Raw genomic sequence first — 25395 nt, forward strand, 5'->3', positions numbered from 1 at the left:
CTCGCTCAAAATCCCTGCCTCTCTCCAAAACCCGCGCGGCCTTGGAAAAGCCTGTGGAGGAGGCAGATGGACTAGCATCCCATCCAGGGGGGAGTAGCTATACTCTCAGTCGCTTAATGCTACGGAAACCGGGATAAGCTCCGGCTGTATGGGCCACTTGGCTCGAACACAGACTGGGTCCTTCAAGCGTCTTTGGCTACGTTTACACGGGACCGGTCCGGAACCGTTCCGAACCGAACCGGACCTGTTTACATGGAACCATTTGGAACCGATCCAGGTGTTTACACGGGACCGTTCTGGAACCGGTCCGAAATGGATCCATAACTGGACCTGCAAAAAAGCAGGTCCAGTTTTGGATCCGTTCCGGACCGGTTCCAGAACGGTCCCGTGTAAACAGAAGGCCTATCCGAAAATCGGACCGGATCCGTTCCGGACCGGTCCCGTGTAAACATAGCCTTTAAATGGAAAAACTTGCGTGCGCACAAGAAAATCCATTTCGCGTCGCGTGTCCTTCTGTAAAGTGTTTTCTCGCGCGCTCCCCCTCTCCACTCAGTGATAGACAATTCGTAGTCGTTGTTATTGAATTTTAATACTAGTCCTCAATTTTCAAGTGCAGTTCATTCCTCCTCATAAAAAAGTAGTGACAAGATCTCTCCCTTGTAGGGGTCGTTGGCCGGTATGCATTCAGTGTAGAGCCAGGAACAGTGGCCAGATAATATGCTTGACTTCTCGGTTGTTGAACTATTTGTGGGCACAGTCGATTTAAGATTCCTCAAACGACTTCGACCAGACGAAAAGATGTTTATCCTGCGTTGTATCTGTTTCAGTTTCAATAGTATAACAAGTATCCTCGGATAACCGCAGAGGCCTGTTAAAAAAGACATCAATTTGCCCATAAGCATCCGAGGGGCCGTTCTCTGTAGTAAATTCCTTATCTCTAATTTGTGTGAGTGTTTGGCCTTCTTGAACGACGGACAGCCGACTAACACGACAAGATGGTTGTTTTTCTACCGTTCCAGTTATGATCTTTACACCACAAAGCGCAATCTCCCTGTTAACAGCAAATGTCAACATCCATGCTTTCGGCACATGTCGTGTACTTTCCAGAAGCTCAGGCAAGCCAGCTGTCCTTGCAGGATAGCTCGTACCCAGTGAACATGAATGAAGTGGTACGCTGTTTCCTATCCTGGGAAGAATTGAGAACTTGATACCACCAGGCACAGAGCCAGAAGCAAACTGTTTAAAAACATCGAGAGCCTCGTTTTTTGACAAAATTTCCGTAGGTTCCACGTGGTCCGAAAACCCTTGAGGCGACATCAGTGAAAATCGAAAATGTTTTAACAAATCTTCTCCAAGTATAGACCGTTTATTTGCTCCATTAACGGTCTTGTTTTCTTCTTCACATCTCCTTGCTGCCCAGCGATCCACAGCTTCGAACAGCGTAACTTCGTCAATACGTAACGATGACCTTTCTAGAAAAGAAAGCAAAAACGCGTGTTTAACCTCGAGAAACGAGTCGTCAGCGACGATTTCTTGTGCGTTGTAATCGACTACTTCCCAGCAAACCGTTTCCAGACCTTGATGGTTAAAACGGCGAGCATGGGGAATGATATCAAAAGCGTTTAACGGATCCATGGATGCGCCTATAAAATTCACGCATTCCCTCGCAAGCGAAGGGATGTCATATTTATCAGCCAAATAACACAGTTGAATAGCTCTGTCCACGTTTTGAAAATTTGTATCATCGTAATACAAGTAACGCAGAAATTGAAGGAAGTCGTCTGGATCGAAGTCAGTAATGTCTATACTTTCCCCTTGCTCGGCCAACTCTCCGTAAAACATAGCAAAGAAGACAGGGCTGCTGATGGCGAGAACGTTCTTATGAGCTAGAAAGGTCTGCTTCTTAGGAAAGACAAACTTGATGTCGCTCATAACAGGATTGTTAAACATGAACTTGTTTCTTTCCAATACTGTGCTTCTATTGGTTTGCCACCTTTCTTCTAAAGCGCTAGCCATTTCAGCAATCCAGTCGTACTTCAAAGAAAAAAGGATTCTTAAAGGCTGAGTCAAGTAAAGTCGCCAAGCGAAAGCGACTAAAGCGGAAGACAGCGCCCCTGGATACACAATTTTAATTATTGCCAACGAGACAGCCGAGCCAAGAGCTGTTAAAATTTTCAATGCGGTCATTCATCCCTTTACCGATAAATACACCTTTAGGGAATTATAAATCGAAAGAGAATACCCTACAGAATATTCGACCGCCAAAAAAATGAACATCAAGGTCTTCAAAGCGATGAAATAATCTTTCGACTTTGGAGTCCTTTGATTTACGATCGAAGAGAGACATGAAAATCAAAAGCGGACTGTTGACTTCAAATAGAGTTTTCTTGACTTATGAGAATGTTGAAGTCGGGTAAATGCTTCCTTTTAGTGTTGATTGTGTTTATAGTAATTGTTTGACCGATGATTTATTCCAAATCAAATACCGTTTATATTTTATTTGGCACGCATTTTCGCTCCGCGTAGGAATAACATCAATACAAAGCGACGCTCACTAAAATTACTGCATGTCATACAAACAAGAAAGTCAAAAGTTTTTTCCTTCTAACGGCAAATGTAATGTTAACTTGAATAAAAATTTTGTCTCCAAATAATCCTTGACCGTTCAAGTTTTTTTCTGTTCAAATTTTTCAAGTTTTGCGTAACTGAACATGACACTTCGCATGCGGGACTGAAATCTGACCCGTGCATTACTGTCTGTGATTACTGAAAATTATTTTTTAAAAAGCATCTTAGCAGCTTTGATTTTGGGATTTGATTTATAAGAAGTTCTTGAAATGCAACTATCCCTTTTGTGGACGGAAACATTTTAACCATCGCGTGTTGTATTTAAAAAACAGTGATTAAACCTCATTTATTGCCTACATTTTGTGACATTTTAACGTTGAAAAGAATTTAAAGATTTGTCAAGAGTTATCAATCTGTCAAACCCGTAGCCTGCGTAGCAGACATCTGTGTACGTTTTTTAGTGTGTTTAAAAGAGTGCGCGATCGCGAGAATACGCGCGCTGGAAACTACGGCGCCTGCTACGCAGGCTATCAAGTCTGTGTCATTTATGAACACCAGAGAAATAGCACTTTTTTCGCATATTACCTAAAATGCAATTTACAGTACCATATTTTGGTCATTTCAAATATAGTTCTATCAAAAACCATTCAATATCTGTTCTTATGAACAAACATGAGTATTTCGCTCGTTGGCACTTACCGATAGGTACAACTAGTATTATAATAAAAAGCACACAAGACAGTTCAAGCATGAACTGATGTGGAAATTAACAATGGATGTCTCGAATAAATGGATATTTCTAGTACGGCTGTATGAAAACAACGACTGAACATGCGCATGCGCCACTCTTTAGGCGTTTCTTCAGTTTCTTTTGATGTGCTTGCCTGCCCAGATTTATCCTGCATTGGGTCGTTTTCTTGGGTTTTCAAGCTTCTTTTGAAGCACTATCCCGCCACCCTTCAGAGCTTTATTTTGATGCCTTGATAGCTGCACTAGCCATTCCGTCTTATGTAAAAAAAAACCCAGATTATTACAACGTAGATAGATAAAATCGTGAAGTCGCCAGGCAAAAGCGAAAGCGGAAGACAGCGCCCCGATATACACAATTCACGCAATCTTTACAATTCCTCGCGTGAGGGAGGTAAATTGCGTGACGAGGCCAAAGAATCATGTCAGACAACGGTGGGAGGCTAGGCGTGAAGACGGTACTCGCTCTCGATCAATTTCGCAATTTCTTTGTCAAATTGAGGTGATAGTTGATTCAGCCCGCGGCTTCTTTTCTGAGTCAGCTATCACCTCATGGAAATTAAGAGCGAGTAATCTGATTGTTAAATAGAAGCCAACTTTTATTCTGAGAGAAACCTTGACAAGATAAAATGACGAAAATGAAGCCCAAGCTGAACAAATAACAAATATGTTTCTTGAACACGAAATTGAAGGAAAAGCGGCAATTAAACGGCTTATCACTGCCCCCGTCGTTTTGGCCGAAACGATACCATCCCTGAAGGGTGTGCTACAGCTTAAGAGATGATGTTATTCGGACTTTTACATTCTACAATTCCTATTTATATTCATGACTATGAAACAAACGATCGAACAGGTGTGCTGCGCCTTAGGGGTTATTTCGACGCGTGGTAAATATTAATATTAAAATGAGAATTAAAATTAATTATAAACATCTGAAGATTCTGGTGCAGCGAGTAAAATCAGAATTGCACTAGAGATTCTGCTGGTACCCTCATTTAGTTTTCATCATGCAGTCATCCCATCTTGATCAATTGAAAATATGAAAATATACTTCACTACCCCAATCCTAATAATATGCAAGGTACATTTTCTAAACAAAGGCTGAGTAAACGCTGTCACAGCGTCTTCTTTTGCTGGGGGTTTCCTTTCCATTGTAAAGCTAATTATTATGTACCGAACAGACCAGTGAGACAGCGAGTAAATCATTCACAAGAATAATAATTCAAGTCCAATACAAATGTTTCAGTTAAACCAAGTCCAAATAATCCTGACATCTAAGTATAAACGTCTACCGCTATTTTTACAACTGTTCAGATAAAATCGTAGAAAATGCTCTAATGCACTTAGCTATACATTTGGACATCATCACCAACCTATATAGAGACTTACGTAAAAAAAAATCAAGTGTGCCACAAAGTTTCTTATATTGTCTATGAATTAAATCCCAGCTACATTTTAATATTGCTAACGGTATAGTCTTACTAATTTCTAATTATAAGCCTTGCCATCATTAGATCACGCGTGAATGAACTTGGCCTTACTTCGACTCTCGGCCTTTTTCACTTCTTCATGAAGTAAATAGTGACCTCGGTTTTGGTCTCCCGATGTTGTCTGCGTCATAACACCACTGTCGTCCAGCATCATCTGATAGGCAAACGCTCGGTCGTTGATTTCATCGCGTACGCTCTGTGTATAGCTATGCTCAACAACTGAGAAGCGAAGGAGGTTCTTTGCTAGGGCAAAGCGAAACCTTTCACAGGCCTCGTGCCCATAGCACATGAAGAGGTACAACTCAACGGTCTGAAAGCGAGTCTCGGGAGCCGAATGGACAGTGAAAGCACCCAGGTCCAAATGGACCCCACCAGGAAACATCAGGTTTCCATCCTTGTCACCATGACCGACGAAGTATAGGTACTTGAACTTTGTCTCTTCTCTAACGAGCAAATTGTACAATGTTTTTGCGGTTTCGCCATCTGTCGTGATGTTGGCATCAGTAAGCTGAATTCCATGGTTCAGATAAATGAGACGTTTTATAAGTTCGAGATTTTTAGCTTTATGACCGTCGATACCGTCATGGCTGCCACATAACACTAGAATACTGCACTCCATTGTGGTAGGCGCGAGAACTAACGAACGCAGCGACGATTGTACTAGCCCCATTCTCGTACCTCGAGTCTTCGTCCCTTCTGCGCAGGCTTGAATAAACGTTTCGCTCGTTTCCTGACCGCGGGTCAAAGGGAACGAAGACCCTGGGTACGAGGATGGTACTAGCCCCAGAATTTGCGCTTCTTGTTTCTCGTGCACAGGCTCCGCCGGCTAAGAGGAACAAGCTGCTCTGGGGACGAGAATAGGCTCAAGTTGGACCCCATTGCGTTAATACCAAGTGCCAGATTTAGAGCCTTGTACGTGATGAGTAGAATTTTTAGACTTAACCAGAATCTTCAGAATCTCAGTGTCCATTAGGGACAATTAGGGTGCATTGGTGTATGTTTGGGATCGCACTTTAAAAGCTGATGGATGTCAAATCAAAAACCTCTAACCCATCACAAATTAAAGAAAACCTCAAAATAATAGTTTTACAGCGTAGAAAAACAGCAAAGGAGAAATTAAAACAGGGCCGTAACCTGACCCTTGCCATAGACGAGGCAAGATCTTGCTAGTGGGTTCTGGGGGCATGCCCTCCAGAAAATTTTGAAATCTAGAAGCTACGAATCTCTTTCAGAGACGTTTTTCATGACGCATTTCTTGAGAAAACTTAATCTTGTTCAACTGCGGATAATTCTCCCAACAAAACATATTTTGTTTTTAATTTTGGGCAAAAATCTAGACGAGGCAAGTGCCTCGTCTTGCCTCTTGCTAGTTGCGGCCCTGATTAAAAGCCGAAAATAAACAAGACTAACCTAACTAACCAAGATTAAGACAGATTACGATCGACAAACTTGAAAAAACTTGCCAGTTTTTTCAAGATGCGTTGTCCGTGACGTAGCTCCTTCAACAATGATTTTATGTACAAACTGAAAGGGGGTGGGTGGTTTAATTTTAACCCTGGATCAGGGGTGGGTTAAGTCAGTTTTGAACCAGAAGGAAGGGATGGGTCACATATTTTCCAGCCGCCACTCCCCCCACCCCCCGTACTAATTGACTAGTCCCCAACACGTATTCTTTCCTTTTGAACCGTGTAAACGAATGCTGACCGCGGTGGACTTCAGATGAAACGATCCAGGCTCCAGCAATGGCCAGGGCCATTTCGTTGTGTTCTGGGGAAGACACATTACTCTCACAGTTCCTCTTTCCATTCTAGAGTACAAATTGGTAACGGTGAACAGCAAGGCGACCTGACAAAATGATGGGGGCGGAACCTTTGATGGACTAGCAGACTCCTAGCCACCCACACTATGGAAACTGGAATTAATCCCCGTCACCGAAAACACCTCCAATCCCTGAGGTTGCAACTTAACCCTATTCTCATTCATAATTATGACGCGGAATTCAGAAGTGCGTGGATTACATAACCCCATTTGTTTATAGATAGTTGTGTTAGGTAATGCTTAATCACCACGTGCACAATCGCCGTATTTAAAGATCCCTTTGCTTAGTTTCGGGGCATTTCGAAAGAGATACGCAAGCCGGGAAGTCCGGGCGAATTTTCTTATACTCTCGCGCTACGTCGCCGAAGCCCAACCACGTGCTTTAGTTTGTTTCGTCGTTTATTTTCTCAAGTTCATGGCTGTACCTACCCTGCCTCTGCTGTTTAACTAGAAGATTTACACTGCATGTCCATTCTCTGCCGCTTCGCAAGTTCCACATCATGCCGGAGTAGCGGGACAACGCGTACAGCAATAGTTTACTCGTTATTTTAAAACATTTTTATGTGTTTTTCTTTTTCGCTTGCTTATCCGTTTGTTTATCCCGTAGTGTGTTTTATATCTACGTAGTTCTGTTTATAGCAATTTATTACCATATGTGTTACGGCTGTAGTAGCTTACGTTCGCTCGTGTGTCGAGCAAAGATTGGCAAACGCCGTGTGTCGGCTGTAGTAGCTAAAACGTTCGCTCGTGTGTCGAGCAGAGATTGGTAGACGCCGGCGCCGTGTGTCGGCTGCCCGGTCGGCTGTAGTAGCTATAAAACGTTCGCTCGTGTGTCGAGCAGAGATTGGTAGACGCCGTGTGTCGGCTGTAGTAGCTAAAACGTTCGCTCGTGTTTCGAGCAGGCACTGGCAGACGCCGGGTGTCGGCTGGTAATAGCTTAACCGTTTGCTCGTGTGTCGAGCAGAGACTGGCAGAGGCCGTATGTCGGCTGCAGCTAAAACGTTCGCTCGTGTGTCGAGCTGAAATTTGCAGATGCCGTGTGTCGTGTGTCGAGCAGAAACTGTCAGATGCGTTTGTCGGCTGTAGCTAAAACGTTCGCTCGTGTGTCGAGCAGATATTGTCAGATGCCGTGTGTCGGCTTTACGTTGCTCAATGTTTGCTCTTGCGTTTAGCACAATTTGTTACACGCCGTGTCGGTTTTAGTCTAAAGGTTCGTGGGTCGAGCTTAGTTGGCAGGAGCCTTGTGTCGGTTTTGTTTAAAGTTTGAACTGTGTATTGTGGGTATTTGGCAACAATCATGTATCGACCATTCCGGGGGGGGGGGGGGGGCACCCTGTATTTTAACTGTTAGTGTGCTAAGTGTTTCGTTACGGTATATCTGCCTGGAATTGTTTTGCTTGCATGTCAAGAAAATCAAGTAGTTGCCGATTGATGGACATTTGTTTCAGAGCTTACTGGTGTCAGTAAGAGTGTTAATGAGCTTAGGTTTAAAGTGTTTACGAGTTGGTTACGTAAGGTTTGTTACGTAACCCATCCCAGTGCGGAACTTTATTGGACAGGTATCACGCATGTTTGTTTTATGGATCTGTGTATCTCTGTAGGTTCAGTGTTTAAATTTTCAAAGCTCGCCGGTTGGCCGTTTTCATCCACGGAGTTTAATGTTTTATCCACGTTTAGACACCAACAACGTGGGATATATGGAAGTGATGTTTATCCTTTATTTTTCCCCAAGCTAGAAGTTTTAAAATTAAAATTCAAAATGTTATAAAAAAAAAAAAATAATTTTAAACAGTCCACCCCCTCCACTGGCCTTGTCGCGATCAGAAGGGTAATCTCAGTTACGCCCTATAATCCGTTTACGACGGATTCCTGGTCCGGCTTGGTTAGTGGGGTTTTTTCCCTTTTGTTCATTTTTCGTTTGTTGTCTTACGTTTTCCTTTCTGTAACAACAATGGTTTTAATCTGCCCGCCTTAGGTATTGGCGATTTCTTGAAGGAGTTTTTTCTTTAATCTCCTACTCTCATTATAAGCCACGATCGAAATACATGCTATGGTGTAGGGAAGTAACCCCACTAGCCTGGCCGGGCCTCTCGCATACCGGTTGGGGTTTGAGGGGATTTTTGAGTTTCGGGGAGAAGGTGTATTTTTGGGGTACTCTTTCCTATAAATGTGAAGATCTTTTGAGTTTGTACTGAAGCAGCAAGGTGCGTGAGCAGCCGAAGGCCACAATCTTTCCCCATACCTTATCCACGCCGGACAATGAGCGGCATAATTAATGAGTGAGAATGGTATACTATTCTCATTCATAATTATGACGCGGAATTCAGAAGTGCGTGGATTACATAACCCCATTTGTTTATAGATAGTTGTGTTAGGTAATGCTTAATCACCACGTGCACAATCGCCGTATTTAAAGATCCCTTTGCTTAGTTTCGGGGCATTTCGAAAGAGATACGCAAGCCGGGAAGTCCGGGCGAATTTTCGACCCTCCCACCTCCCCTTCGGCGACGTAATAGACAACTATTCAGACCGGGCTTTTTTTGACTTTCTCTGACCGAAGGGCCCCCCCCCCCCCCCCCTATGTAACTTCCAGAATATTTAAGCAGTCACAATGAAACTTATAGGATATATAGTATGTCCAAACATCTTTCTTTTGGTGTACGTCACGTGGGATGATGACGTCATATCACGTGAAAATTACATCATGATGTCAAAACAGCCGCCATCTTGGATCCGCCATCTTGGATTTCAAAATTTTTCAAAAATGCCAGAAAACCACCCAAAATTACTGCAAAGTACACAAAATCAATAAAATTGTGCTTACAAACCGTAAAAAGGTAAAAATTAAGATCCTATTCTACTTAATTATACCCAAATTATTCCCAGATAAATTTTAGATAAACTCAGAAAGTTTGGCGGGGTTTGGTTGAATCTTGAAAAAGTTAGAAGCGTTCAAAGTCAGCGCGGGCCTCAAGGGTTAGAATAGGGTTAAAATCAGCCAGATCTCCGTAAAACATATCAAAGTAGACAGGACTGGTGATGGCGAGAACGTAATTACGAACTGGAATGGTCCGCTCGATCTAATAGGCCCTTGCCAGAACAAAAGGAGTTTTTCACATTAAAAACTCAGAGCAAGAACATAAATTGTGACAATAGTCCATTTTACAGTTGCCTGCCAAGTGACCTGGCCTTTGAAAGGTAGTGAGGCTGGAGGTGACCTTGCATTGATACAAACCTCTCTGCTTTATTATGTAAATGCAAACTAGTTTGCATCAAAACAACATGATTAACACAACAAAAGCAGTGAGGTCTGTATCAAAACAAGGTCACCTCCAGCCTCACTTCCATTCAAAGGGCAGGTCACTGAGCAGACAACTGTAAAATGGTCTATTATATCATTTTTTTAATTTCTCAGTTATTATATCAGTTTTTATTTCATTCTTGTGTTGAACCATTCGCTGCTGCCTGACCAGCTGCTGCATTGTATATTTTTTCTTGTTGTTGGTACATCTTCTTTAGTTTCTTGGTCATCTTGCCACTCAGTGGCTCACCAGCCTGATCATGAGTTGGAACTCCCTGAAAAAAGGAAAATACAAAACAGTAAGCAAAGGGAATTGTCATGATCTAAGAGAAGACCACTTAGCCTTTTTGGGCATTTAAGAAAGGGTACAACAATGGTAAGTCTCTTTCGCAGCCGTTTTTGGGATGTCACGCAATGCTCGTCCAAAGAAAGGGGAGAGCGTTGCGTGACATCCCCAAAAAAGGGCTGCGAAAGAGACTCGATGATGGTTTGATGAACTCCGATCTCAAGTTAACTTATCTAAACTTGGATTTCTGAAATACGCAGTTTTGTGTTCGCAAAAAATTATTGATTAAATTTGAGGGAGGTAGATGTATTCGGAAACGTGTAGCGCGTTTTAGTCCACAGTAAAAAAATATGGAAAAGTGAAGGAAAAAGTGAGAGCACCGCTGCAACCGTGCAAACAAATCAACATCCCTTAAATTCAGAGAAAAGCAAAATGTTTTGCCTGGCATGTTAAGAATAAGTATCACAAGTATATGCATTTTGAAAACGAAGAAACGAAAATCAGTGATTCTTACCTGCTCATCAAATTTAGAATACTTGTCTGTTTCGTGTTTAAACAACTCCCATGGAGGAATTCTAGCTTTGGCTTCTTTTGCAGCCTAGAAAAAAGAGAAAAAGACAAAACAATAAAAAAATGTTAATTTGTCACTTTTTTCTAACTGGATGTTCTGCCTTCTTTCTTTTATATTTATTGAGTGATTTTGAAGTTATTGTAAAGTTAATTGACACTACTCCGTACCCTTTCTGCTTCAAGTTTTTTCTTGGCTTCTTCTTTTTGCTTTCGTTTCTTTTCTTGTTCCTGAAACACAAAATAAAACAAAACGATTGCTAAAATGATAAAGATTACGTGAACAACAACAACAAAAAAACCATCGAAATACCTCTAGTTGTTGCTGCTTTTCTTTCAATAAAGTTTCTTTGTCCACAAACTTTATAACCGCATGATCACCTAGAAGACAAACCAAAAACCACATAAATTACCATCTAGTATGTTAACACATTAATCTACGGTTCACTTCTTCTCTGTTTAGTCTGGTTTTCACTAGGGACGCAAGCACAAGCACAAGGGTCAAAATGCAATGCACTTGTTGTTTTTGCTTGAGTCGAAGCCTTTTTCTCGGAGAAATAAGAGCTGTTATCCTTGCACTTGTGCTTGCGTCGCTAGTGAAAACCAGGCTTTAATAAACTGCCTCGCATAAGTGAACAAGGTGGTCTGGGACATCCGAAAGGTTCCACTCTAAATAGCACTACAACTGCAGGAAAATATGGAAATATTCGAAATGATAAAAAATCTCTACTCGCTAACCTTCTAAGTCCTCCAGCTTTACTCCTAGTTCTGGTAAACTGTCATCCCTCAGTCTGTCGCAAGCTTGAAGGATTTTAGTCACTGCAAAAATTAATGAACAAAAGTTAATTAAAAGCCCCTTTCATATTTTTATTCGTAGTAATTAATAAGATACAAAACTGGGTGCAGATAAAATGTTTGACGAACCTAGAGATTAGGTAAAATACCAAAAGCAATGCTCATCATGTAAAATTATTTATTTTCTTAACATTTTTCTTATTTTAAGATTAGTATATGTAAACGAATCCTTGGTTAGCTACGTTTGCCACATCAACAAACTTTGCACCACACGAAAAAAAATGGAGTCAGCTACAAACAAAAACTAGAATACAAGAGTTTTACTTAGGGCGCGTTCGTTTGGGATCAATCCGGAATAAGAATAATTGGAATCAAAGAGAGATAGCGTTCGTTTGGCTGCTCTTCCTATTCCGGAATACTTGGAGTTCTAATCCGGCTATTCTGCTCCCAGGAGCAGAATAGCCGGAATATATTTCAGAATATCCCAAACGAACGCGCCCTTAATCCGTGAAATCTGCTTATACAGCATCGTCCAATTTTGGCAGTCTTTGAAAGTTTTTGAACCCAATTATCTCCAATTTTTTTTAAGTATGTATCTGTTGCATGCGTGTACTTATTGAAGTGAGTTTTACCTTTCTCTTCTCGTGCAACGTTCCTGACCTCTTCTCTAAAATCGGCAAGAAGCTGGACATACGGCATTGCGACTTCTTCATGCTAGCGTAAAAAAAGAAAAGTGTTTTCTCGCTTAATGTTGTTTTCGAATAATCTTTCATTTCACTTCTTGATGAATTCCATATTTGGATCAAAACATGCGTGTTACATGCACTATAAACCAACCAATCAGAGCGGGGAGATTGCAACCAATCAGATGCAAAGCCAAATCCAATTTTCAGCGCTTTCCGCCGGATACACGATTTTTCTTCAAGCTCTGATTGGTTATATGAGACAGTGAATGGCTCTGTTTCGCTTGAGTTTTTGGCTTACATTGTGATAGCCCAGAAAATGCATATCTCCCTAATCTTTCCAACCCGCCAAAAATCTTTTTTTTCCCTATTTGACGAAAATTTGTCGCGGGAGAACCATTCTGCAAATTGAAACCATTTATTTGCAGAATTCTTGAACACTGAATGATTTATACAGGGGCACCCAACGAGAAATTCCCCGTCGGCCATTTTGTGCGATTTAAAGCCTTATCTTTAAACGCTAAAAAAGTGTATCTTTTCGGATACGCTAGCTGGACTTTCAAATTTCAGAAAATTTTAGGGAACAAACAATTATTACCCGAATTTACGAGCCGCTGTTGCCTTCTCGAAAATCGTAGCTGGCCTTTTTTTCGTACCCAAAACGACATTTTTCTCTCTCCGAAAACAACAGTCTTCACTTTCGCCATGTCACGAACGTTTGAGCTAAAAAAAATTTCCAGTTTTTTATCACACTTTAATCCTAAAATCGTAGGCGATTATAGGTCTTCCGAACAGATATTCACCGAAATGGACTGTTGGGTGCCCCTGTTTATATTGTAAAGGGGTAACTTGATTAAACACATTACAAAGAAAGCTTCGAATAAATGTCTTACATTTGCTGCAGCGGTTTTGCTGGCGACTGGAAATCCAATAGCTTGTTCTTCATCAATTGCTCCGAAAATCTGCATTGGTAAAGAAAAAAAACAACAAATATTTTCATACAGAATCTGACTACTTCTCTGAACCCATTTTATAAAACACTGAAGGAACAGATTAACGTTCAAGTTGTCACAAGACGTAGTGTAAACAGACCTTGAGCATTTGAGTGAGATACTTGGCAACTCCTTCCAGGAGATCGTGGTTCGGGGATTCTTTTTTCTCTTTTTTGCTGCTAATGTAGATGTTTGCTTGTTTCACCAGTTCTTGCATTTGTCGCAACGCTGTTGGCGTGTCGATTGAATCTAAAAACAAACAAACAATCAAATTAATAAAAAATTAACGCATGGATTAAGGAAACAAAACCTCCGCAAACGCAAGCAAACATTTTAAATAAACACTGATAACATGGCGAACACTTTTATTTCCCTTGTTTCAGTTGAAGAAAAAATTATGTTAATTTATAAAAAAGCTATAAATATTACAATGTATTTCATTTATGTTGATAACTCAATATGTAATGCCAGATGTAAAAGTGAATTCTAACACTAACCACACAAAGCATCGTGGACTGCTGCCTTTTTAGCCATGAATCTGAAAATAAATTAGAGTAACCAATGTATCCATCAGACTTCTGATTATGGCTTATTTTAGTTAAATTGAAATTTGCTTTAAGGGGGGGGGGGAGGGTGCTACACCTGAGTTTGAATTAAATTTTAAGAGGTTTAAAGAAAGGATTGAAAAAAAAAATTGAAACACCGCCAGACAGTTAACCCCACGCAAGAGCACTCCAGGTTGTCAGGGGACTGTCTGATGTCCATCTACCAATTTTTAACTAAAATTTCCTTATTTTACATGTAAAATCACATTAAATCTCCAATACTTCTTATTTCTCTAAATTTTACTAATCTTTTCAGGAAAACTATCTTCTCCAAAAATCATCCAAAAATGTTCAAAACACCGTTAAACATAGGTATATGGGTTAATGAAAGCGTTTTTGGATTTCTCGAAACGCGAAGGTAACACTGGTCGATCAATCAGAACCACTGCTGTTATTTGATAAAATATGCAAAATACTGATAAGTGCAACAAGGTGTAACTGGTCAGATTGGGAAAAACAGACTTTTGGCATACTTTTCTTGGAGATCCTTCTCTAGCTCATGATAATTGTGTGCTGACGGCGTTGTGTCTTCTGGTCTTCTAAGAATGTCTTTGACATTTAAGAAAAAATCCTGAAAAAGAAATAAATGAGCAATCATTGATAATAAATTATATACAGTACACTTTCAGTCCCCAGACAAATGCCGTAAAATCTCAATTTATAGTAGTTCAAGGGAGACAGGGCACTTATTCAGAACGAGGCACTTGTCTATTTTTATTTTTATTTTTAATTTTTACCTTCTCACATCTGAACAGCCCAAACTACAAACCATGAGCTTGGTAAAACCTTCTCTTATGGATTAAAATTAACTCTCAACTAACCAGGCAGATCGTTGTTCACTCGAAACTGAGGGAAACTAAATTGCAACCCGAGGGTTGAATAATATAGTTTTTTACAAAAAAATTACAATGGTTAAAAAAGGTTAAAATTCCTTAGATATACAAAATGAAATATACAGCTATGAAATGTCAAATATTTAAAATTTGAGCGCATTGCTAAGAATGAAACTAAAAACTAAACAAAAATCGGTGCACAGGGCACTTATGCTAGATGATGGGAGCATATTGTAACTGCGCTTACCAGAATAGCAAGGGGGAGGGTATGAGAATAGGGATGCTTATTACGAGAACAAAAGGCACGCGTTTTATTGAGGGAGGCGCATAATGGAAGAAGGTGCTACTAAATTGAACCTAAATCGAATTATTACACAGCTTCATTTAGAGGTCTTCAGGCACACCTCAGAGCATTTTATTTTACAAATGAACTCGGCCATCAAAATCTGTTGCATTAAGCGGTTGTATTAACAGGTTCTTAAATAAGAAAATGACTGATGAAGTTTTCGTTGGGACAGGTATAATGGCAATTACAACGAGGTGGTCGAAACGTGGGGTTTTATACTGCCAAAATCTAAAAGGCGGTAGATGTATCATCTTGGGTTCGAATAAACGAAGATTGACCTGCAGTAAATTTGCTGAAGTAATCTAGTATCTTGTTTGAGTTATCAAAGAGTGTGCGTTAGCGAAGGGTGCTGTTGTTGCTGTTACTATAAATAATGTAGATCCAGTAAAACTCTTTTTGGCACGAGTTATCTTGAGCTAAAGATGCCTTTAAGATTTTCAATTAATTTATCAATGCAGACATGTAATGTAACAAAAGAAAAAAATTATACTAACAACTTACATTAAACAGTTTGTCGGTCTGTTCTGCTTCACGAAGCACGTTCTCACTGTAGTCCAGTGTAGCATTCCACGCATGGAGAAGAAAGGCTAATCTGATTTGTCTGGCCGAGTTTCTCTCCAAAGCTTCCTGAAAACGTCAAAAGAACACTTAGTTTAAAATAATCACTGCTCCTGCACTGACAGGCAGATCTATGGGAGGGGTCCACACCCCCCCCCCCCCATTACTGAAAAATATAAGAAAATATGAGACCCAAAGGTCGAAACATTACACCTAAACTAAGGACGTTCATGTATAATATTGACTCATGCACACAATTTCCAGTGATTGAGATTGACTCTGTGTGTATCGAGTTGAATTGTCAAGTAACTTAGATGAGTCGACGTAGTTCAATGAGTAATTTGGACATGAATAAACAAATGAAATAGATATATTATAAAACAAACCTTGATTGTGATGAAATTTTTCAAAGACTTAGACATCTTACATCCCTCTATCGTCAAATGACCAGCATGAAGAAAATAATGAATCCACTGACACACACCATAATGAGCCTGCAGAAATTTAATGCATCTAAAAAGTTAATCACAAATTATTGTGCAATGATACCGAAACAAATGATGGCAAATAAATGATGATGATGATGATGATGATGATGATGATGATGATGATGAAACAAGGGTGTCACCCTGTTTGCATTGGGTGACAATGTACTGTTCGTGGTTCTTTGTCATTGTTATTAACATTATTGCTCAGAAGCTATGACAGCGTGCAAAATTCCAATAACAAATCTTAAAAAACTTTTGGTCAAAAAAATAAGCTTAGGGTTTGACACTTCCACTGATTTACCGTAATTTAACTCTAAAAGTTTTAAAATTTACCTCAGATTGTGCAAGCTCATTGTCGTGGTGAGGAAATTTCAGATCCACTCCACCAGTGTGAATGTCAATGGAGCTGCCCAAAACCTCACTAAAACAAACCATAACATAATTATTTTTAGCCTACAAGCAGGCTCCCGATCTGATCGGCATGGGATGCGAGCCGAGAAGGGTCTGTTCATAGACTAAATTAATCTAGATTAATAACTTAACAAGTCAGTGCAATTCTATTTCTTATTATTTTTAATTAAACTGCAATACCATGGGATTATACATAACATGTTAGTTAAGCAGCACATTCTGGCATGATCAATGCTGGAAACAAACAATCATTTGCAGTTAGATCCTGCCATTTCAGTTGTATTAATGAAATAAACCCTCTGTTTATAGGTCTCTATATGCTGATGGAGATCATTTCACATCACTTGCTCTCTTAAGTCAGTTCGCGCTAATTTTTTATGCGCATCCTTACTGCGCACGTAATTCATGTCGCAACGCCATCCACGCCATACATTGAGCGCGCACGCTGAGAAAACTTTCTAAGCACATTTAGGGAAGGTGGCCATTCTGCTCACTTCGCTTGGAGTTTGCTCTCTTAAATGGTCGGTGACCCCTACTCTTTTCTTAACGGATTACTTTTGTTAATTAATATCTACGTTTTGCGAGAAAATAAAAAAAATCTATCGAGTGGAAGTTTGTTTTTATTGTCCGACTGACGTTTGAATTACGCTTTTCGAGCTTTTCGTTTTGCCGTACGAAATTACGAAAAGGATATCAACACTAGGAATTATTTAGGTAACAGACGCCCTTGTACAAAATGTGACTAAGATCGTTTGCCTCTGTTTACTTATCTTCGCCATTATTAACTAGAAGCCTTGTAAACACTGCTGAATTACGCGCGCCAATTTTTCAAAATCAAGGTAGTTTTCCACACGCTTTATCTACGAAACAAATTCGGTGACCCCAACTTTTTTTTACATTTCTGACACAAGTTACTCATTACCTGGCCACAGTAAAAATTTTAAAAAAATCTATCGAGTAGAAATTTTTTGCGCGAACGTCCTTAAATGGCCCAAGTGGTAAACACAGCACCTACACTAACTACATCAGGAGTGGAATGAAATCAGAATTCCAAAACCAATCTGATAATTATTTTTGGTTAAAATTCCAACAAACCTTGCCATGACAGAGCATTCCACATGCCATCCTGGTCGGCCCTGTAGAGAGCATTCATGAAAAAAGTATTAATGGTAACAAAAGTATTAAGTTTTTATCCAGCTGAATGTTTCTAATTAACTTATGACAATGATGGATTATTAGGATAAATTTATGGGGGATATTGCCTGATGACCTGTCTGACTGTCTGTTTGTCTAACTGTCTGTCTGTCAAACGGTTGGTCAATCGGTCTGTCTGACTGTCTGTTTGTCAGTCAGTCAAACTATTGGTCAGTCGGTCTGTTGGTCTGTCTGTCTGACTGTCTGGACAATCTGTCAATCTGTCTGTTTGTGGGTCTGTCTGTCTATCTGTTACAAATTGGGTTCATTAATAAGACGTCTTGGCACACATTGCAGACCTATGCCATGTTTTTTAGAATGCAGAGAGCAGATTTGTTAGAAGAGGCTGGCAAATTTTGCTAGCCACCAGTTGTTATTGAACAGTCTTCCTAATAGCACCTCTGTGTTGTGTGTCGTTTACATGTACCTTTCCCCAGGGTGAGTCCCAAGCAGGTTCTCCTGGTTTACTAGCTTTCCAAAGTGCAAAGTCACGCTCGGACTTCTTGTCTCCTGCATTTTGACTAAGCTCTCCTGTTCACAAAAAAAAGAAAGGCTGAAATACTTCAATCTACAACTGGAACAATCTTAATTTCCTTGTTTTCTCATTGGATAAATGTGTGTACCTTCTCCCTCTGCTAGAGCTTCCAGATCACCAACAGCTTCTGGGACTAACTTTGCATAAGTGTGCTTACCACTGGAACCAAACTTGATGGTGTCAAAATACACTGAGCCATTGCACTCATACCTGTGGCAAGGAATTAGGCAGTCAAACAGGATATAAATTATAATTAAATAAACTTAAAGGAGCTATGTCGCCGTATTTTAAATTATTTTTCTGATTACTTTCAAATTGAAGAAAACCTCAAAAAAAAAAAATAGTTATACAACAGAAAAACAGCAACGGAGAAATAAAAAGCCAAAAATAAACAAGGATGGTTTCATCTGACAAAGATTAAAAGGGATTGCAATTGAGAAACTTGAAAAAAACTTGCCAATTTTTACAAGATGTGTTTTAAATGCCTGTTTTTGCAAGAATACCCGCAGTATTTAAAAGATCTCTTCTCCCTGCGTTCTGTAACTTACTGCCTAAGGGGAAGTGATATTCTTCATTTTAAAAGGAAGCCGTCTTCTACAACATACGGACTAAAATCTTTCAGCTATTTTGCTGCAAAGACTTGGAACTCCTTACCAGAAATTATAATTCACTAAATGACTTCATTACAGCAATTCGACAATGTACTTTTAGCTAAGATTTTTTATCATTGGGGAGGGGGTGAATAGAACAAACTTTGTAAATTTGTATTTTTATATAGTTTTAATGTGTAAGTAGTTAACGGATATAATAATATTGTTATTTCTATTTTACTTGTTTTATTTTTTATTTTTAATATATATTTCACTTGTTTCTCGAAAAAACTAGCTTGTCTTAGCTATATTGAATTCGAGGATAAAAAAAGTTAAATTATGTTATATGTATATGTTATAGCTCCTTTAGGTGTGTGAGGGGCCATGGACCAATGGTTAGTGTGCTGGACTCTGGATCAAGTGGTCTGGGATCGAAAACTGGCTGGGTTATTGTGCTGGGTTCTTGGGAAAAACACTATACCTCTACACTGCTCCTCTCCACCCAGGTGAAGAAATGGGTACTGGCAAATTCTTGAGTTTTATTAGTTAAAAATCTTTGAAACGGATATTCTTGAACATGTAAACTACAAAATCCAAAGATAATTATCAATACTTACCCATATCCATTGTCAATCACTCTCTGGATGAAAGTAACTACTTCAGGAACATACTGCGTAATGCGAGTTAAACAATCTACAGGAAGGATCTGAAAATGAACATTTTGTAAAAAGGAACATTATTTTTAGGTAATTGATGCTAATGATGATATTATTAAGTGATCACTACTTGCTCCAGCTGCATTGTATAAAAATAAAACAAAACAAAACAATTCAATGGCATAAATGTCCAGACACCCTAGCACTATAAACTTGTGGTACTTACATTAAGAGCCTTCATATCCTCGTGAAATTCATTCTCCCAATGTTGGGTGAGCTTTGCAAATATTCTGTGGTCTGTCACATTTGATCCAAACTGAAATAAAGACAATTAAACAGTGTTTTAACCAGCATAAACAGTCTTGAGGTATAATGCCCAGGGCTGAAAGATTGTCCAAAAGATGTACAGTTGGCTGGGAAGTGAAACTTTGAGGGCAACTGTGACATACTGAGGACAAACTTTCAGCCAAGTGCATTATCCTTCAATATACCAGCAAGCCAGAAGGGGGGTTATTTTATTTTACAACCCTCTGATTAATTTCCATAACATGCTTTATAGCTGGTAAATAGGAAAAAACAGACAGTAATAATCATGGTGTAACTGCAGTTTCAAGAAATATTATAATTTATACAAGTTGATTGGTTAATAAAATTCTTTTAATGTTGTGATTTGATTAAAATATTTGTTAAACCTGAAAAAGTGACTTTGTTTGTTAGTGTACTGTGTTGTACCTAGAACTCTATAAAATTGGCAAATACATATTATCAAATTGGATGGGGGTATATTGTCTGAGCCCGTCGTCCAATTTTGTACCACGTGATGCGTTTTGTCCAATGAGTGTGCACACCACTGGTGTAACTCAGGCATAAAATTAAGAGTATATTTTAATTATTTTGTATATCGGCTTACCTGAGAGTCCAGCCATGCAGATAGAGGTTCACTTGCTTCCTTTAGTAACTCCTGTTAAACACAGAATTATCAGTCAATCATTTTTTATTTAAATTCATGTTATAATGGTAAATAAACAAACAAACAAACAAACAAATAAATAAATCAATAAATCAATAAAGAGTCATCCAGTCAATTTGTATTAATATAGCACCTAGGTTGCACAGTGGAAATTAATCATCACTTTCTTACCTTAGTTGCTGTTTTGACAGCCTCATCAGAACTGTTTGTGGCTTGTAAATCTTTTAATCTTGAACTGCAAGATTTCACTTTTTCCTAAGAAAAAATACAATTTAATACAACACTGTTTTTCAAGAAAAATATCTAATATAATTAACAATTTTTCCACAAGCGCGCATTGGATATAAGATGGTTGATAGCCAAAGTGCCAAAAAAAATATCTAAATAAATATAATCAACAATTATTCCACAAGCGCGCATTGGATATAAGATGGTTGATAGCTAAAGTGCCAAGTTGGCTATAACGATCTCATATCCAACAAGCGCAAGTGGAATAATTGTTTTATTAAAAACTCCCTAAGAATTGTAATATTTGAACTCCCCAGCTGTTTTTGTTGACGCGTATTGGCTACCATTTTTGTGGTCAATGGTATATGAGCTCATATACCATTGTCTGTCAACCAAGCAAAACTCAGGAATTGCAATATATCATTGCTAGTTTTTAATAATAATTAATATTGATTTTCTTTTCTCAATAACGGCAGGGGTGACTTGACAACTGAATCTGGCATTAGTTTATTCAGGGCTGGTCCATCATTTAACCGAGAAATCACAGCATTATAAATATTATTGAAGAACAAAAACACAATTAAAAAATGGATAATGTACACTGGCACAAAATATTATTGACATCCAATAATTTGATGTAGGTAAAAAAGTGTTTTTGCAAGACATGGTGGCCTAACGTTTAGCGCGCTGGACTCCAGATCAGGCAGTTTAGGTTCAAGCCCTGACCAGGGTAAATGCATTGCATTCTTGAGCAAGACTCTTTCCTCTCACAGTGCCTCTCCACCCAGGTGTATAAATGGGTACCGGCGAATTTAATGCTGGGGGTAGCCCTGCAATGGACTAGCATCCCATCCAGGAGGGAGTAGAAATACTACAAGGCACTTCATGCTACAGAAACCAGAATAAGCTATAGAGGTATGGGACACTTGGCTCAAAGCAGACTTTTTCGTAAATAAATGTTACACTTACAATAATTCTAAGATACATATTTTTCTTGTCTTCATCTGTGGTATTCTTCATTTTTTTCTGAGTAGGGCTGAAAGAAATAACTATCTAAGTTCAAGCAGTCACCAAGACATGTTTTAGACATATACACTATGTATTGAAAAATATACTTTGTCTCTAGTACTAAGGTGAGTTTTAGCCCAGGTTGTGAACCTTTCTGAGGGAAGCTGTTTTTTTTACAGTTCCTCCCTGGCATGGCAAAATTCTGCCAAAATGCAAAGTTTCATGATTGCACAGATCACTTTAGTAATTTTTGTTACCCTAATGGAAACATAAAATCTATACAAAAGCTGCAGTAAAAAAAACGTATCCACCACACCTCCAATGCAGTATTTACATCTTCTAATATTTTTTCTGGAGTATTGTCCTCCTCAGTGTATTTCTCTAACAGGTGATTTCTCCTGGCTCTGAAAATAATCTGCATAAATAATAATCAACAAAAAACGTTTAACATGGGAATGAAACAGGCAACACTGTGCTGTGCTTTGTACATGAGTCATTTAGTATATTTTATACCATAGAGCTTACTGACCAGTAGAAACATTGTGTTGTTCCAGAAAATATCCACACTCCCCACACAGAGGGATTTTTGGGTTGAATCCCTCCTTCCCTCTGGGAGGGGGTGAATAGGTTTGCCGATCGACCAATTTGACCTTAAAAGAGGCATGGATTGTGGATTTTTGTGATACATTCAGCGGATTCGCGGATTTCGAAAATACAGTGGATCCCAGATTAGCTGAAAATTTTGGCCTGGATTCCGGACTTTTCATGTCATGAAGTTCCGAACATGGATACTAAACAAAGTTCGGATCTCTTTGGTAAGTCTTTGTTAGTATGTTGGCAGAATTGTCACAAAAACAAGCAATGAAAGGAAACTTCTTTTAAAAACTGGCATAAAAACAACATCTATTGTCCGTTGCAGTGAAACAATACCTCACAAAGTTTTCAAGAAATGTGGATTCAGATTTGAACGTAAGTAGTGGCACTGACTGACGGATTTGGCCAAAAAATAGCACGGATCAGCGGATTTGCGTACCCCTACTCGTTAATTCCCCCCCTCCTCTGGAAATTCCAGTTTAGGTTCACACTTTGGTCTTTAAGACCCACTTCCACCTCAGAATTGCCAATGATCCTCCACAGGGAGGGTATGGATATTTTTTGGTTCAGCACCCAGTCTTGAGTTCTTTGCTAGTTTTCTTATTGGCACATTCAGTTTCTTATGCTGTTCTAGAAATGGATATCCCTCCCACAGAATGTTTTTTGACTTGTATATCCCCAGGGGGGGGGGACACTGAACGTGTTTCTTATGTTTTTCTTTGTGTTGTATCTTCAGATCATTCCCCCTTTCTTAAAAATTTAATGGGTCAGAAATTCGGCATGGGATTTTTTGGGGGTTGATTTTTGGTGAAGGGATTTTTTGGGGCTTTGTTGGAAACCCCAAGTTTTTTTTTTTTGGATCTTGATTTATGCTCCCATTCGATCATCCCTGTCACTTGAAATCCCGAGTACCCCCCTCCCCCTGGGTATCTCCCGCCTCTCTGGAGATTCCAGTTTTACTTCATACTTTCCTTTAAAAATTTAAGCTTTTGAGACCCTCTAGGGTGGGGTATTGATATTTCCTGGAACTGCACATTTGCAGCCATCAGTGATATTCCCCATGTATCTTACTTGTGAACATTTAATTTAGTCATACCTTGTCATCAATGTCTGTAATATTCATTACGTAGAACACATCATAATTAAAATAGGACTGAAGGACTCTTCGTAAAATGTCAAACGTAATGTAAGACCTGAAATTAAAAAAGGAAACACCAACAATAAAAAACGGCTGTGCACCATAAGCTATCTATTGAAGTGGAAGTCAAGGTGATTTATTTTAGATCTGTGTCTATTGAGTACCAATAAAAGAAGACAAATTTCTTGATGAAATGGTAGAGAACCTTCCATGATCAAATACCTTGCATGTCCCATGTGAGAGGCATCATACACAGTTGGTCCACAGCTGTACCAAAACACTCTTCTACCATTTTGTGGTACAAAAACATTCTAGTAAACAAAAACAAGACAGTATAATTAATTATTGTGGAAGGTACGGTGGCATTGGATAGCCTGATGTGCTGGACTCCAGATCGAGCAGTCCGGGTTCAAGCATTGGCTTGGGCACTGTGTTCTGTTCTGTTCTTAGGCAAGACATTTTACTCTCAAGGTGCCTCTCAGCCCTCTACTTGGGTGTATAAATGGGCACCAGCAAATCTACTGCTAGGGGTAACCCTGTGATTTACTAGCATTTCATCCAGGGGGAGTAGAAAAAGCCCTAGCTGCTTCATGCTACAGAAATTGGGATAAGCTCTGGCCTAATGAGCCATTTGGCTCACTATACTAATTTATACATAAAATGTTATTTGGGTCATTAATTTTGTCATAAAGCTTTTTTAATGTTTTTATACGATCCTTGATGCATGACTTCTTTATTGTCCAGAGGCAGTTTTAAGGAAAATTACCATGGTTCTCTAACAAGTAATTAAATTAAATTTGTGTACTCAAAATAACACTTTTAAAAATTTTATGCATGAATCACAAAATTTATGTTTGAATTAAAAAAAAATATTATGATAATTAGGAGCACACTTATCTTCCACAGGAAATGGTCAGTCTCCAGTCTGTAAATTATTTATTATTATGAGAAGATTTTTATTCCGACAAAAGATCAACATAGAGCAAAAGAACAGTGACTTGCTTCAAATAAAAGTTAATTTCGCGGAGAGAAACGTATACAGACTTGATTGGCTGATTTCAATAAAAGAAGTTTTAAGCTTATTCATTAAGCTTATTATTTTATTGCATCAGAAAAATCACACCATTGTACACACTGAAAATTCAAAAAATCACGCTGCAAAATAAATGAGAATTTCTTACCTTTTCACGCGTAAGACTGTTATAAAGGTTTAGTTCTCCATCACCTTCTGGCTTTATCCATTTTGGTAGAGATTTTCCAGACATGTTTATATCGCCGAAGTCGCCGGTAGAAAAACTCCTTCGAACGATACAAACTAGTGTTGATTTTTGTTCGTGGAACTTTGTTAAGCCTACAAACAGACGCCTGGCTCTTAACATAAAATCTCTTCAAAATATTTGCGATAAAATGTCGCTGGCTTTCGATTTCCTTTCAAGTTCAGGGTTCACAAGTTACGAGGAATTCATTTCACGTCCGCCATATTTGATCAGGTCCTCGCTAGTGCCCAGACTTCTTCATGTTCTCGTTAAAGGAACTCCTCCCCGAGTCGGGTGAAGGTAGTATTGACTAACTTCTGGGGATGGGTGGGAGAAAAGATAAGTAACAAGAAGCTTAAAGAAGATTTCTACCGGGCGGTAAGCTAAACCCCCGGGGGGTACTCCCGTATGTGGCCTATATAGGTATGTGCCGCCCGATAGGGTATGGTTTTTGAGGTTCTCGGTCCTTAAATAGGACCATTTATTAAATTTGTGTACTCAAATTTAATAAATGGTGTAAATGGTTATTTAATAAATAACCATTTACGTGTACCATTTATAACTACTTTTAATCCATCGCTTCCTCACATCTCTAACATCATCAAAAGACATTTTCATTTACTCTCTTCTAATCGCTGCAAAACTGTTTTTCAACAGTTGCCTGTTGTTGCTTTCAGGCGCTCCCCTAACCTTCGCGATTTACTAGTGAAGGCCAAACTTCCTTCTAATTTGACTAAC

The 25395-nt window shown here is 39.1% G+C and overlaps 1 protein-coding gene and 1 pseudogene across 1 annotated transcript; both read right to left on the bottom strand.

The window, feature by feature from the left end:
- Positions 1–557: 557 nt before the first annotated feature.
- LOC144631314 (BTB/POZ domain-containing protein 6-like) lies at positions 558–2054 on the bottom strand (annotated as a pseudogene).
- Positions 2055–9759: 7705 nt separating this feature from the next.
- On the bottom strand, positions 9760–24889 carry LOC144631295 (cysteine--tRNA ligase, cytoplasmic-like). The gene is made up of 25 exons (XM_078489704.1): positions 24583–24889; positions 23624–23712; positions 23360–23456; positions 22004–22084; positions 21631–21714; positions 20605–20688; positions 20374–20424; positions 19690–19779; positions 19425–19513; positions 18306–18427; positions 18110–18213; positions 17584–17624; positions 16411–16498; positions 15976–16083; positions 15533–15658; positions 14326–14423; positions 13745–13785; positions 13348–13496; positions 13149–13217; positions 12205–12286; positions 11516–11596; positions 11091–11158; positions 10949–11008; positions 10725–10808; positions 9760–10199 (listed from the first exon to the last, which is right to left on the bottom strand). The coding sequence occupies exons 1-25, from the start codon at positions 24778–24780 to the stop codon at positions 10059–10061; spliced, it is 2325 nt and encodes a 774-aa protein (XP_078345830.1). The 5' UTR covers positions 24781–24889; the 3' UTR covers positions 9760–10058.
- Between the last annotated feature and the right edge of the window lie 506 nt (positions 24890–25395).

The sequence above is a fragment of the Oculina patagonica genome, chromosome 12 (assembly GCF_052425735.1).
Source record: "Oculina patagonica isolate OP01 chromosome 12, crgOcupat, whole genome shotgun sequence".
Taxonomy (NCBI): Eukaryota; Metazoa; Cnidaria; class Anthozoa; order Scleractinia; family Oculinidae; genus Oculina; species Oculina patagonica.

Bases quoted from the DNA above. Each gene is read 5' to 3' on its own strand.
- LOC144631295 (XM_078489704.1), bottom strand. From the start codon at position 24,780: ATGTTAAGAGCCAGGCGTCTGTTTGTAGGCTTAACAAAGTTCCACGAA. The intron at 15,659-15,975 runs GTTTGTTTTATA...TGACGTTTTCAG, and splicing joins AAAATTTCATCACAATCAAG to GAAGCTTTGGAGAGAAACTC. The intron at 11,597-12,204 runs GTAAAACTCACT...TAATTTTTGCAG, and splicing joins CGTTGCACGAGAAGAGAAAG to TGACTAAAATCCTTCAAGCT.